This window comes from Urocitellus parryii, chromosome 11 (genome assembly GCF_045843805.1).
Source record: "Urocitellus parryii isolate mUroPar1 chromosome 11, mUroPar1.hap1, whole genome shotgun sequence".
Lineage (NCBI taxonomy): Eukaryota > Metazoa > Chordata > Mammalia > Rodentia > Sciuridae > Urocitellus > Urocitellus parryii.
This window is the reverse complement of record NC_135541.1, coordinates 65,380,867-65,397,111: the sequence shown is the minus strand read 5'-3', so window position 1 is coordinate 65,397,111 and position 16,245 is coordinate 65,380,867. Positions and strand designations below refer to the sequence as shown.

At 38.6% G+C, this 16,245-nt stretch overlaps 1 protein-coding gene across 1 annotated transcript in view; it reads left to right on the top strand.

Annotated features, from left to right (window-relative positions):
- Positions 1–16,245, top strand: part of Ddah1 (dimethylarginine dimethylaminohydrolase 1) — a 133,104-nt gene that overhangs the window by 98,409 nt on the left and 18,450 nt on the right. The window contains exons 3-4 of the mRNA XM_026406156.2: positions 3,775–3,848; positions 4,703–4,822. Of these exons, the coding sequence (XP_026261941.2) occupies positions 3,775–3,848; positions 4,703–4,822 (194 nt within the window). The remainder of the gene's footprint in view (positions 1–3,774; positions 3,849–4,702; positions 4,823–16,245) is intronic.

Here is a 16,245-nt window from a genome sequence, read left to right as displayed (position 1 = left end):
AGTTCATTTTCAATGCTGGCTAGTACTCTGTGGAATTATACCACAGTGTATTTATGCACTTTCTGGTGATGTATATTTTGGGTATTTTCTGGTTCTTCTCTACTATTATCTTCAATGCTGCCATGTTAATTTCTGTGTGTGTCTCCTGCAGACATGTACAAGAGTTCCTCTAAGGTCAACATTGGGAAATGAATTCTGGGTTATAGGGTAAATTCTTTCTTTCTTCCAATGAAATGATTATTTGATTTTCTTCTTTAATCTGAAACATGGTTAATTATATTAATCAATTTTCTGGTAGTTGACCAGTCTTGCATCTCCGGGTTGAAATCAAACTTGATCATGATTAATTCACTTTTTCATAGACTATTGGAATTAGTTTGCTAACATTTTGTTATAGGACTTTATTTCATGTCCTATAATTTTTCTTTCTTGTTATTCATGTCTGGTTTTGGTAAAGTGTTATATTAGTCTCATGAAAAATATTAAGGGATGTTTCTTGTTTTTCTATTCTCTGGAATCAGTACCAATTGAACTGTGTATTCCTTGAGCTGTGGTAGGTAGGACACGTCCATAAACAGTGTCTGGTGCCTTCTTTGCAGGGATGATTTTAAACTGGTTCACTTCTTTAAAGATAATATGACGAGGCTTCCCTGAGTCCATTTTGAGGCATTCCATTTTTCTAGGACTTTTATCTATTTTATGTAAAATTTTCAAAATGTTGGGTATAAAGTTATTCCTGTCTTCTGATGTTTGTTTAAGCTTCACAGCAACGGTAGCTATATTCCTTTTTCATTTGTGATATTTATGCCATCTGCCTGGCTGCCTGCCCCCTTCCTTCTTTCCTTCCTTCCTTCCTTCCTTCCTGCCTACCTACCTGCCTGAAGTTGGTCAATTTTATTAACCTTTTCAAAGGACCGGCTACTGGATTCGTTGAACTCTCTCTCTTGAATATTTCCTTTATTTATTTCCTTCTTTCAGATTTCTTTGTTTTATTGGATTCTTTTTCCCCCTACATCTCAAGTTGGAATTTTATCTCATTAATTTTGAATCTTTCATCTTCACTAACATAAGCATTTTCTTCCAAGTACAACTTCAGAGAATCTTTTTTTAAAATTTTTGTTATCATTTAGTTCCAAATGTTTTTAAATTTACATTATGATTTAATTGTTGACTCGTGATTTAAAAAAAAAAAAAAAACTTGGCCATTTTTATAAGTTATTGGAACAGCAACCCATGAGTCTAATGGTGGGTAGGTGAAGGAAAGACACAGCTTTTATCTTACCTTTCCTTTTACAAGTTGTATTTCAAGTAGACCAAATACTTGATTCGTGATTTTCTTTTTAGACTTCCAGCCAGCAAATGCAGATCTGTAACAAAATAGTGGGTCTATGCATGATTATCAAACAATATGAAAACCATTATGTAAAGAATTGATAGAAAACTGTATAATAGGAAAATTAATCTGATGCCTCCTGAAACCACTGATTCTTCTAGTCTAACTATTGAAAATGGAGCAGTCAGTCCTGTGCTTTCTTATGTAATGCAGTAGAAGCGCAGCCCCACCTCTGAAGTTGTCCTAGCCCCCCCCCCAAAAAAAAGATGAGATTCTAATTTAACCATCTACATTAAACTATGTTTACTAAAAATAGAAAGGATAAAAGAACAGTTTAAATGTTAAATGACATTAGGAAGCAATCGGGCAAATCTAGAATGTAGGCTAGTCAATAGATAGACTAAAAGGGCTAGGGTTTTTCCTATAAATAAATACCATAGAAGTGGGGGGAAAGAATTGGCATAGAAGAAAATGACACACAGATACCAAAAAACTGTTAAATACTTCAATAGCATTTTAGTTATTTCCATCAGGAATGTCATTTAGGGGATCTTATCCATAACACTGCCAGAAACAGAGAAGTACAACTTAACTTTTTAAAGACATAAACAGTATGCTTATCTTTGTACTTTCCTGTCATATTTAATTTTATGAAATTGAGATAGCATGCATGCCCCTCTAAAAACATGTTAAAACTTGCTTAATACATTGAGTTTTTCTTTTTTTAAAAAAAAATATTTTTTTAGATGTTGATGGACCTTTGTTTTATTCATTTATTTATATGTGATGCTGAGGATCAAACCCAGTGCCTCACGTATGCTAGGCAAGCACTCTACCACTGAGCCACAACCCCCGCCCCAGTACTGAGGGTTTTTTTTAAAGTTGTATATGAGACTAATTTATAAATGTATTCTTATCTGAAAAGAATTAGTGAAACTTTATTTTGTAATTATAGCTGACTTTTTTTTTATAAAGTAATACTTTTGCCAAGGAACAGACCTGCCCCTACTTAAATTTTGATTTTTATGTCTGAGTTTTCTTAAGAGACTACACGATCATACCATTGCCAAAAAAAATTGTCATTGTGCCACAGCAGATTTGTCTGTCTGCCAACAGCATAAATCCTTGGAATTTGTCCTAACATCATTTGACCTGTGTCATTTACCCCTTTTATGAGAACAGATGAAGATTAAAGGAGTAGCATTTGTAAAGTCTGTCAAAACAGTCCCTTTTCCATAGCTATCTTCTTATGTTTATGATGATGCTCTGGGACAAAAACTCACTGATTTCTCTTTGAATAACAAAGGTAACAAAGGGTAATACTGCTAACTTGTCCTTGCTGTTACCTAATTTCTGATTAAAGATTGTGAATGTTTAATTCTTTTGTTTCCTAAATGAAAAGTGAATTCTTTATTGTGGTAAAATATACATAACATAAAATTTATCATCAGATCTGTTTCTGAGGGTACAGAGGCAGTATGGATGACCTTTATGCTTTCAAGTGGAATTTTTTTCCCCCAAAGAATTAAGGGAAAATGAAAATCCCCACATTTATGTATTGCTCAACCCTATGTACAATAGTTGTCTCATTGCCTAAACTTAGAGACCATTCTTATTTAGTGTTTGCTTTCTTTATAGAAAAGTTGCAAAATTTCAGAGACATCAAACACCAAGGTCTTTCATCCTTATCTTTTTTTCACTTTGCAAATAGATGTCTTCATGTTTGATTTGAAACAAATAGATGTATAATTTTAAAGACAGAGCTCTTAGAGACCAGACCCGAAGAGCAGTAAGCACTACACTCATGTTACCCATATGGTTTTTTCAGGCCTTACTTGATGCTTATAAGAAAAGGCCTCTGAGTTAATTAAAAACATTATTCTTTTAGGAGGTAACAGAGGGCAACACTGCTAACTTGTCATTGCTATTACCTAATTTCTAGTTATAGATTATGAGTATGTTTAATTCTTTTGTTTCTTAAATGAAAAGTTAATTCTTCATTGTGGTAAAATATACATAGCATAAAGTTTACCATCAGATCTGTTTCTGAGGGTACAGTTCCAGGCAGTATGGACCTTCATGCTGTTATGTACACCACCATACTTCAGGCAGTATGCACCACCATGCAGCTCTAGGATTTTTTCATCTTCCCAAAATGAGACTCTGTGCCCATTAAACTCTCTCATTTATTTCTCCTCTCAGCTCCCGGAAACCTCCATCCTGTATTCTGTCTCTATGAATTTGAAAAAAAAAGCTTATTTTTAAGGGTAATAATTTGAGTTGAACTTTTTGTAAAGGGAACAGGGGGTCTTTTTGGTGGAGCTGTCCTCTGTGGCAGGAAGGAACTATGTGATGCTTTCAGGTCAGTATTTATAGATAAAAGAAATAGTGCACAGTCACTGGGGCCACACACTCACTATGTTTCATGACATCTATTATAGGCAGAGAATTTTTTGTGGGCCTTTCCAAAAGGACAAATCAACGAGGTGCTGAAATCTTGGCTGATACTTTTAAGGTAGGTAAAGGATAATTGATGCCTGGCAGAGTAATTACTTGATAAATATTCATAGACCCATGGAATCAATAGGTTATGAGTAATGGTGTTTACATTTCACCAGCATGGCAAAATAAGTCCTAGTATTTGCACATTGGCTAGAAGATTTAAACATTATCAAATTCGAATTTCTTGATAATTAAGCTTCATTAATTAATGGGAGCAACTGACAAAGTGAGTATGACCATCCTCACTTTTCTTCCAGGATGTAATGATACAAACACCTGGCACATGTTCCTGGAACAGTAAGTGACACACATACACACACACACACACACACACACACACACACAAATTTGGAGATCCAGTTGACTTTTATATGAAATGTTACTTTTCTGATGAAAATCAGAGATTGCCTGTACATGGATGCCTACTCTGTGCTCGAAACGGGGTTAGTATTTCACATCTCCTTTCAAGGTCCCTTTCTTGATAATCAATAGATGGGCTCTCCTGACTGCTTATGAAGGGATATAACCACTAATAAGCTCCTCTCCCCATGAGGACATGAGGCTCTGACTGAGCTACAGTTTGCACAGGGTATTAAAACCACCATCCTATAATGGTCCACTTTACAGGCCATAGAGCTGGCAAAGCTCTTGATTCAGTCATATCTAGGAGGAAGTTCTGCTTGCTTCTCAGAGGTAGTCTTCATTGTCAATTACCCCGCATTACCAAAGCTGTGGGTCACAGTTTTTCTTCCAGATATTTGGGGCCCGACAGCCTTCAAATGAGCAAGCGCCGTTCAGGCAGGATTTAATCAGTTTTACAATTACTCTGCAATACCAAACTGCTTGTTATTCTGTTTGTCTGTGTAGGACTATGCAGTCTCCACAGTCCCTGTAGCCGATGCTTTGCATTTGAAGAGTTTCTGCAGCATGGCTGGGCCTAACCTGATTGCAATCGGGTCTAGTGAAGCTGCGCAGAAGGCCCTCAAGGTAAATACAACACAGTGTTTCTCCTTGCAGCAGCAGTGCCTGCTAAAGGGCTTTTCTGGTCATCTGCCAGTTGGACAGCAATCAGGGCTGGCAGGGAGAGAACAGAGTGGCACCCGTGTGTGATATGCACTGTCGTGACCTGGCATTCATTAGAACCAGGAACACCTAAGTGTAGGAAGAGCTCTTCACTGGTGAAATATTTTTAGTCCCATGCCAGGTTTCCTTGAACAACCAGGATTCAGGATAATAAACACCAAACTCATCACAGTTATACAATCTGAGGATGAGAGGCCCTGCCCCCAGATAGAGCTCCTTGCCACGTTTTCTCTCTTATGTAAGAGAGTTGGTACATAAAGGCTGGTTATATTATTCTTACCCTTCTGTTATGTCTGAACTATTTCATAATAATCTTTTAGAAGGCTCTGACTCAGAAGTACCTAAAAAGCCTAGCTTCTTCATTTGTATTTGAAGTAATCAAATTTTAGGAGAGTAAATGTCCATATTTTTTAGCTGAGACTAACAAAGCCCAGAAAAATTGTGACTGGCCCAGTCACACTGCTAGATCAAGAGTGGAGGTTGTTGATGATAAAGACTTTCTTTTGTCACAGTGCTTTCCAGTTCAAAGACATGTTTCTTCTCTGTAACTTCAACCCAGGGAGATGATCTGAACACCCCACAAAGGCAAAAACTGTCTGTGTAGCTCGCCATTGTATTACTTCACGTTAGACCCACTGAGGGCCCTAAATAAATACCTGGTGAGTGGATGAATTGATAAATGAGGCGATGTTTCCTCATTTTTGCTGATAAGAAAACTAGATGGAGTGCCTCACCCCAGGTCAGAAGGCTAGCACTAAATAGTGGGGTGGGACAGCAGCCCCTTCCTCTAAGGGTGCCCTGCACATCAGTATGCATGACTTATTCAAGCACCAAAAACAGAGACTCCTCTTAGGCAAAGGGAACAGATCTGTCTGCCCTGACTTGCACAATTCATTGGTCTGCCCTTTGGGGTTCTTCCTTTTCTACCTCAGAGCTAATGCGCCTGGGGCAGCGGGCTGGCAAGCAGTCATTCCCTCAAGCTGAATTTCCCCTCTGCATTATCTGCAGCTCTGGCTGGCTCAGCTGGTCTTTCTCCCTTTTCCTAAACTCTATCTTTGATGGTATTCCTGGAGATTTTAACAACTGTTGCTGAATTATCTGTCTCAAGATTTGGTATGTATCACGGTGTTTTTTTTTTTCTTGGTCTCCTTAGAGTATGTCTTTTGGTCTGTTTCATCCAGAAAACTGTGTCAACTCTCTGTGTATAAAAATAATGTTATCTTGAAAGAAAGCATTTGGTGAATCATGTCATTCAGGGGATCTAGGAAGATGGTATTTCTTCTTCGGGAGTAACTGTGGTATCTATGGCAGTCAAATTGATCTGCACATGTCTGAAGTCGAATATAAAGGAAGAAGAGGGCTTAAGCTGGTCTCCCATACCATGTCTTTGAGTTCATAACTCCTTTCTGCATGCACAAATTTTAAAAGTAGCCCCTTCTGCTGTTCTGAGCACTAGGTCCCTGACTCAAGCCATGCAACAGGTCCCTAACTTAGAAAGACACTAACTCAAATAGTATGGGGAAACTAACACAGAACAAAATAAGAGATAACATAATATGGCTAATTAACATGATATTATATGAAATACCCTCTAATTTCCTGTTCAAAATTCAGAGGAAAGGGGTGATTCTCTCTGGGCTAGATATTCAGAGAAGTTTCCTGGAGAAAATGGGACTATTTGTGCATCTTAAAGGACAGATGGCATTTGGCAGGATAAGAGTCTTCCAGGTGAGGGTGTAACATAAGCAAAGACTAAGCAAAAGCATATTCATGACATATGAGCAAACCAGCCCAACTGATCAAGGATTTTCTTGTGGACCTCTGAATGGAGAAGGTGAGATCTAAAGAAGTCAGAACTTAAAAGTTAGGAAGACAAGATTAATAGTGTAAAGCAGGAGTCTGGGCACTAACAGTCTCCACATTTCTTCCGAGATGTTAAACCAACATTTCTTTTGCAGGAAAAAACAAACAAACAAACAAACAGAAAGTTGAAGGGGGAAAACCTTGCACTCAGAACAGAGGACCACTGATGACCTCGAAAAGAAAGCTAAGGCCTGAGTCCCATTTGTGTCTTAGCAACTCACTCCCATTTCTTCATTCATCCTTCCCTTCCATTGTCAGATTCTCTAAGACCAAGTCTCTTAAGGACACCCTATGTTGACTTCATAGTCCTCCTTCCTGTGGAGTTCTTATGAGTTAGCATTAATAATGATGTTCATTCTCTACTTGAAACCTGTGTCAGAAGCTATAAATAGTCCTCACAAGCTAGAAAGGCATTCTTTGGAGATTGAATTTTCCATCAGCAAATGTGCTGCCTAAACCATGGGCCTGTGGAGTTGGCAAATGACCACCCACCGTGTTCCTACCATCAAAAACGTCCTTTTACTTTGTAGTGAGAGCAGGAGGACAAACTGAATGAGAGAACAATCAGATCTGCCAGAGGGAAGGAACTCAGGTCAGAAATGGGTGGGTTGGTGAAATTCATATTTAGGTAAACCAATTATTTGAGAACAGTCTGTCTCCTGAATTAGAGCCATCAGTAAAATAAATAATTGGGTAAATCCTACTACTAACATGGAGTCATAAATACTGATGTAGACAGAGAAAACATAGGTGGATGTAGACACAAATATCATTTACAAATGCAATGTTATTGGTTTATTTCTCCCCATTTTTCAGGTCAAAATACTGAGAGCTGATGAAATAAGCATTTTGAATAGGATCCAGAATCACATTTCCTGGGCCCTAATTTCTCTTCATCTCAATTGCCCACTCTGTTAGTTAGCTTTCCTTTGCTGTGAAAAATATCTGAGATAAATCAACTTAAAAGAGATTTATCTTTTTGTTTGTTTGTTTGTTTGTTTGTTTTTAAAGTGCTGGGGATTGAACCCATGCATGCTAGGCAAAAAAGATTTATCTTGCTTGGCCATGTTTCTTTGGGTCTGTAGTACAGGAGAACATCATGGTGGGAAATGCATGGCAGAGCATAGCTGCTGACCTCTTGGCAATGGGGAAACAGAGGGAGGGGTCAGGGGTCCCAATGCCCACTTCAAGGGCATATCCCCCAGTGACCTAACTCTCTTCTACTAGCCCCACCTCCTAAAATTCTACCACCTTTCAGTAGCATCATGGCTGAGGACCAAGCCTTTGACTCGTGGAATTTCTTTTTTTTTTTTTTTTTAACACAATGAAGTTTTTGTTTTTGTTTTGGTACTAGGAATTGAATCCAGAAGCACTTAACTACTGAGCCATATCCCCAGCCTTTTTAATTTTTTATTTTGAGACAAGGTCTCCTTAAGTTTCTTAGAACCTGCCTAAGTTGCCTAGGCTGGCTTTGAACTTGTGATCCTCCTGCCTCCGCTTCCTGAGTTGCTAGGATTACAGGCATGTGCCACCTCATCTGGCTGACACATGAACTTTTGAGGGACAGTTAAGACCCAAACTATAGTCCCCATCCCATCTACACATTCTTTTTTCTGTTGGAAACCCTTTAGAAATTATTTTACACTGGATTGGTTCTAGTGGAGTTCTCTCTCTCTTTTTTTTTTCCTTTAATTTTTATTGTTGGTTGTTCAAAACATTACATAGTTCTTGACATATCATATTTCACACTTTGATTCAAGTGGGTTATGAACTCCCATTTTTACCCCGTATACAGATTGCAGCATCCTCCTGCCCTCTCTCTCCAGCTCTTCCTCCTCTTCCCACTTTTTACTGGTATCCAGGATTTGACTGGTCTTAGGGAAGGAATGAGTTCTGTCCCAGATGTCTATTTTTCCTCTTGCAAACCTTGATGTGGTCCTTGCCTCTGTAAAAAGCAGTCCTGGCCCTTTAGGCATCTTTTTGAAAGGCAAATTATTTAAACAGAGGTGAATTGTACTTTCCTGTGCTACACACTGAAAGCTTGATTACTTCCCACATCTGTCACTGCACTCTGAGTACTGGTTTCCTTCAGAGTCTGAAAGCAATTTCTTACATATTCATGTAAAGCGGAGAGCCCAAGGTTTTCTGGGTGGTCTTATTGCATTTGAAACACTTTGCTATGGACTGCAATCTATTCTTGGTTAATGAAGTGGGTTCTTAATGGAGATAGTCATCATACCTGTCTAGGTTGTAGTACATTTAATAGTATGTGCATTGTGTACTTAAATGAAATCATCCATCTGGGAAGATTTTAGCAACTCTCTGCTAAAAGGCCCAGAATACATTTAATATAGGGTACCAACCTTGCAATGGAGAAAGAAGGACATATTATTATTATAATATTTTACTTTGGTATGGCCAAGGTACTGGAAGTTAGATTGATTTGATCCAATTCTTAAAGACATTTAACATCAGATTTGTTATTTAATCAAAATTTGTCTTTAGAGCAACCTGTTCATTCTATAGATTTCTCCTTCATTTTCCACCATTTCCTTCATGCCCCTGGACAACTGCCACCTTCATCCTACCCCTCTACCTATAAAAAGGAATAAAGTAAGATTTATACACACAGGCATCAGACCCACTGGCCACCTTCCAGAAGAAATGTCTGTCTTCTCAAAGATGAGCACTCACTGCACCACAGCTGGAACTTCTGTTCACAAACACAACCTGAGCAATACAAGTCAACCTCCAAAGAATACACAGTGTCATTTATTCATATAAAGTTAAATAACAGGCAAAACTATCTATACTGTTAGCTGTCAGAGCAGTGGTTACTTTAAGAGAGGGAGAGAGGGAGTCATGGTCCAGAAGGTCATTTTGTATGTTGCACTTTAATTTTTTAAAACTTTATGAAAAATACATCTATTATTGGAAGTGGGCTATGGCTGAGTTAGAGAAATAATTCCCTAATAGTGAGATCTACCTCTCAAACCCCTGCTTTTTTCTTCTGCATAATGCCTGTCTTTTCTAAGGGCTAGCCTATTTTAATTTCTTTCTTTCTTTTTTTTTTTTTTTTTTTTGGTGGTGGTTCTGAGGATTGAACCCAGGGCCGTATGCCTGTGAGGCAAGCAGTCTACCAATTGAGCTGTATCCCCAGCCCTTAAATTTTTTTTTAATTAAGGAAAAAAGAAAGACATTATAAGAGTAAATTCATACCGTACCTCACCCCATTCTTTTTTTTTAGATCCTGTACAAAATCAATTGCCTTCCTTTCCAAGAACCTGGATTAATTACATGCTCTCTGTCAGAGGAGGACAGATTATGATATCTGCCCTCAGGAGGGACTCACAGTAATTTTCAGTAATGATTTTTAACTCAATCTCCTTGGCAGCATTCAGTCCTCCAGTCATCTTGGGATGGGGGGGGGAGGAAGATTGAAGGAGGTGGGAGGGAAGAGAAGGAGTGGGGCTGGGGGCTGGGAGCAGGAAGACAAAGTGGTAACCTTTTGCTAAAACTCCTGAAGCTAATCAGATGAGGAAGCTGCTGCCCAGCCTCAGGGACTGCAGCACTGACGTGCAGGGACTCTGCCATCTGCTGGCTGGGTAGCAGGAGGAGCCGTCTCACCTTTCTAACCCTGTGCAAGAGACTGTTTTCTCCTTTGGGCATCTACAGTTTGGTTTAGTGCTTTTCTTTCTTCTTTTCTTTCTTTCTCTTATTAATAATTATGTTCCTTTGTATCAATGAATTATTATCTTAAAATAGAATTTTGAGATCACCACTCTACTTTTTTCATGTCTTTGTCATGTAAATGGAGCTGAAATACAGTAAGTGGAATTCCAGTAGGCTTGTAATTTTAAATTAAAATGCCCACAATGCATCTGGATGGAAATGTCTTTTAGGTTTTTGATCTACTTCCTGAAATAACTGACTGCATTTGTAAGATTCCTTGAATGAGGACAAGAACTGCTTTGCAGCTAATTTAAATTGCATAGCACACAGCCTGTTTTTCCTTTGAATGACTAACTACATAATAGAGATCACTCAGACAGTATTTCCTCTTGTTTTGACTCAGCTTCAGCATTGATTTTTATGTCCAAAAATGTCCATGTTATTATATGGATCGTCATATAAAAAATGAAGATGGAAAACCCCTTAATGTGTTTGGATTTTGCATGCTTTTATTGCCTGGAATTTCCTTTAATGACAATGAGAACAGCAACAGTAAAACTCAAAAGACAGAATGAGAATTAACTAGTATCAATAGGGTGATTGAAATGGAAGAATAAAGATTTTGCACTTTTAGTTGTTGTCTCAGGGAATCCTAATATGTAGCCAAGAGACTTTGGATCTCTACCCTGAATGGCATATGACAGTCCCGCTGTAGGTTTAATTTAGTCTTATTTAATCTTGTTATCTGGTTATCAGTTTTATTTATCAGACCCACAAAACAATGATATTTTTAAAATGTATCATGCCTGGATTAAGAAATTGAAACACAAAGCCAAATAACCGATGAATTTATACCAACTGCTTATGCTCCTTTTCCTGGCAGCACTTGCCTTATCTGACAATATTCCCAGAGCTGTATGCCAAAAAAGGCTGGGGTGGCCAAAATAAAATGCTTTGGCATGATAAGGCAATAAATAATTTGAAGTTGTAAGACCAAAACAGCCATGCAGGGTTTTAGCATTAGTCCCGAGGCAGGAAGAAGGCAAAATTGGCCAACTAGGAGAAAGGGAATAAAAATAAATCTTTTTCTCCCTTTTGGGGCTTTCAAGAAAATGTCAGAGGAAAAAAAGAAAGAAGTTATGTTCAAAGTGCTTTTGTCCATTACCCAATGGAACATCAAAAAGTGCTCAGCTGCCTCTATGGGATATTTTGAGGGGGAATTCAAGTATCCATGGAATGGCAAGAAAGTGGCCTTACAAGGAACTTTCCAATCTAACACCTTTACTTACAAAAGACAAAGTCTGTAAGTGACCTCATACTAGTGGTTCCTAGTGAGAGGAGTGGTTCAGAATTCATCTGAGAGGCTTTCTGAAAACATGCCTTTGGCCTATCTCAGAAAATTCTGGTGTGCTGAGTTTGGGAGAGAGTTCAGACATCCGCATTTTTTAAAAGCTCCAAGAGGTGATTCTGATGCACAGGCCAAGTTAAGAGCCACCGCCTTCAAGGATACTTGTAACTTCCAAAAGCCCCTAGCCTAGAATCCCAAATAATGAACATATGAAGAGGTCAACCTTATGTAATATAGTTGTAAAATAACATATTCTGGTTTAGCAGTGAAAGTCCAGTTAAAGCCATAGAAAACTAGGAACTCCTGACCATTTTTGCTGCCTGAAATTCAACATTATATACACCTGAAATGTAATAATACCTAACTGGGTAATAATTTGTATGTCATCATTTAATCCTTTTTATGCTAAAATCCTTTATTAAAATATTCCAAGTTATCAAAAATCACTAATGTCATTATTTTCTGGGGACAGGAAATGAATGCAACCCATGTTACCGTACCCCTTCTCCCGATACACATGCACACACGCAGAAAAGCCTAATAGAACCTGACCTTAATGTCTGAAGATTTGTGCCAGAAAGAAAAAGAAAAGTTAAAACTGTATGCCATTCTGATACTACAGAAGAATTTGCTTTTTAAATAACCGTAAGTTGATTCTAATAAAGAAACATTTGTCCACTGGGCCAAAAGGGCTATGAGGGCAAAGCAGGGCACTTAGAATCCAAATTCATGGATTGTCATTCTGGCTCAGCCTCCAGCTCTCCCTGTGTAACCCCATGTCCTGTACTCAGTCTATTCTTAAAAGAAAAAGAAAAAAAAAATTGAATCAGCCTCACTAGGAAATGAGAGCATTATTCTTTCCTACTGGAAATTTCAACCAAGGTGCAGGACAATGCCTTAAACATGGGAGTGTGCAACTCTGTGTCAAAATGTAGCATCCATATAATCACAAAGTGCTCACAATGAGAATTCTTCCAAAGACAATTCACTGTAGACTCTGCTACTGTGGTGTTCTTTCAGTGGCTGTTAGTGAGGGAGGACTTTTGCTTAGCAACATCTTTATGCCTGTCTCAGGGTCAAACAACACAGAAGACTTAAGTATTATTCCATCTGAAGTTCACTGTGGCACAGGGTAATTGCCTAACGACTGGCTCTTCATCTTGGTGAAGGTTCTGGGAGGTCTGAGGAGGGAGTGATCACAGAAGGTCAGAGTCAAAGGTCAAACATAAGCCACAGACTGGCCCAAAGGAGAAGTGGTCATTACAAACAGGACAACCTGGAAGATTGTCTGTTTATAATCAAGAGACAGTGGTTATAATGGGGCCTGTGACAAGGAAAGAAAGGGAAGGTCTAACATAAAAGTTTGGACTGGTCCGACTTGTACCTTGGCAAAAAGGACTTGGAGTTCTCTGATCTGTGGGCTGTGGCAGCCACAAAAGTTTTTAGCAGAAGAGTAAAAGCTGACAGTGGTCTTTCAGAAAGGCACTATGCTGTAATGATTTATCAAGAATAAAGATTAGGAGTAATAAAACTAGTTGGATGCCACAGCATTGTCCAGGAATAAGTGAGAGGAGGGTCAGGACTAGGAGAGTAGCTGTGAAAATGGAAAGGACAGTGCAGAAGGTGAGCCCAGTTAGAGGAGGAGTAGAACCCTGGGGCTGGTGGACTTTGAGGGGAAGAAGGGGGACCAGCTCAACCTGGCAGATAATTACAGAACGGCTGCTCTGTGCCAGGTACTGTGGTAGGCCTACTGGGGTAGCCCCTGGCTGCTCAGTTAGCAAAATGACTTCAAAAACATCTACCAGAAGAAAGTTCCTTTGAGAGGATTTTTGGAAAAGAATTAAGACCCTCCAAGGCACCACGAACTCAGTTTTCTCCATCTTCTGCAAAGAAACAAAACCACCGAGAATCGGTGGGCAAAAAAGCATGTTGCTCGATTTCACTGACCTAGATTCACGTTTTGGGAACTGAGTGATACTCAAACACGTCCAACTAACTGCAGCCCTGGTAGAAATCCAGTGTCTGTGCTTGTGAGACACAAGTAGGGTTGGCTTCCATGTCAGTTTCCATTGGCAGCAGTGGAATCAGTGTTCATCCAAACTCCAAGTCTGTCCTTTACTCTTTTCCATTTATTTGTCTTTATCTACTCACACTCAAAGCCCACCCCACCCCCCCAAAAAAATCACTTTAATAACATTTGCATATCTGCCATCTCCAAGCAGTGTCAGATTTTTTCTTGGCTGAACTGATTTGGCAAAAGATCGCAAAACAAAACACCCAGAAGGGTTCCTGTCTCAGGGGCTGAATTTGTACCTCACAGCATGACCCCTGTGATACTCTCAACCATGCCAACACCAGTGCCATTGCTGTTGAAAGGATTAGGAAAAGTGTCAGTTGAGCTGGAAGGAGGAAGGTTTTGAGTTTTGGGTTACTGTTTCTCTGTGGAAATCACATGTTTGAAATGCCTTAGGCGTTGATAAGTATCCTATTCCTTGGCTGAAGGTTAATTAAGTATACGGTAAAACAGAGACACTAAATTTGAAGTGTCATTTTAACCATGAATTCTTTACCAGCCTCTGGGGAAAACATCCCCACTACCTAACACAATCCTAGGACCATCTGATGTGCAAGAGAAACAGATTAAAAGTAAATTTGCTACCATACTTCTGTAAAACCATCACACAAGTATTACACTGCCCTTAATGATCACTTCTTATTCCTCCTTGCTTTCATCTTTTCAAATGTTATATCAGCCCAGCAATCTTTAAGAATATTTGTAAACTTTATTTTTCATTAAGGATCCCTGGATGGTTGTAGTGCCACTTTGGGGTCCCTGTATTAGTCATAACACTTTTTGTCTGTAGATGTAAATGGTACAAATAGCTGACAGCAGTCATTTCCTTTTATCTCTTTCTGAAGTAGAAAAAAGTTCAAAACTGTGACCACATACTCAGAGGTGACTCACAGCTACAGAGTTCAAAAAAAAAAAAAATCAGAAGCTTAATCAATTATATATTGTGTGTTTTCTAATCATTTATTTTTTTATCCACACCCTGGCAAGTGATAAGAACTAAATATAGGTCAGCTATTAATAGTTGTATTATCAGTAACAATAATAATACCTTTTAGGTGTGAAGATAATGCTAATTTAATTTTTAATTAATCTGTTAGTGGTTCTCAAATTTAATAAACCCAAGAATTATACACAGTATGCATTTAAAATGCACATCACATTCCTGGAGTTCACCATGAGAAATTTTGATTTAGCAAGACGGATGCAGGTCATCCATAGACCACACTGTGGGAAGCGCTGAATCTCATAACTCACCAGACATCATCAGTTTCTATGTTGGTGTTTGAGGACAAGGGGAGAAATTCATTTTTAAAGTAAGTTGCTATATCTTTAAAAAGAGAGTACCACCTAAAACCATTCAGAATAATGTCATGTTGGGTAAAATCACTGACACATTAGAGAAATAGCTCTCACCTGAAGAAAAAATGCAAGTGCTTAAGAAGTGGTGACTTCTCTCAAAAATGCTGTGTCTTTTTAGGGGGTATGCTTCCATAATGAAAGCTTTTTATCATGTTTTTCATATAATATCTTTCTCTAACATTTGAGCATTACAATAAATGTCTCTGCGGTGAGTTTTTTAAAAATATATTTTAGGTGTAGAAGTACATAATATCTTTATTTGATTCACTTATTTATTTTTATGTGGTGCTGGAGATAAAACCCAGGGCTTCACCTGTGTGAGACAAGTGTTCTACCTCTGAGCTACAACCTCAACCCCTCTGCCCTGAGTTTTTACTGCACTAACTCTCATTAGGCATCTAATCCTCAGACTTGAATAGAAAAGTCTGTCTTCCTGCCCAGCTTTGAAACCTTGTGGCTTGAAAACAAACATGATACTAAGCTCTTCAATTAGGAATAGTGGAAGGAGAAGGAAACCCAGATCTCTTTTTGGATAAGAGGTTTGTCTGGCCACATCTCTGAAGTTTGTTAGGAAGAATTTGAGAAGGGTTTCTGGAGAGCACCCTAAGCTGATTAAAGTCAAAGATTCAGTAACGAGCACTGACTACACAGAAGGATATGGCAGGAGTGCCAACTGGCAGCCCTTCTGTGCCTCATTGAATGTTCAGTTCTAAGTAAGTGTGTCTTATGGGGAATTGCATCAGGAGACTTTAGGGAGAATTGAAGAGTTGTTGAAATGTTGAAATGCCCTGCTAAAAGATTATTCATTCACTTAATATTCAACAGATATGGATTATGGATCTACCACATGCCAAGCACTACTACAAATTCCTGCACAAGAGACAGTCATACGATTGTGCCCCCCTGAGAGGCACATCATCGCTTCTAGAAGACTTAGATACCTTGATTCAATTAAACTCAAACAGTATGTCAATCACCAAGAAGGGCAAAGGTCAAAATATGTTTAGTGGG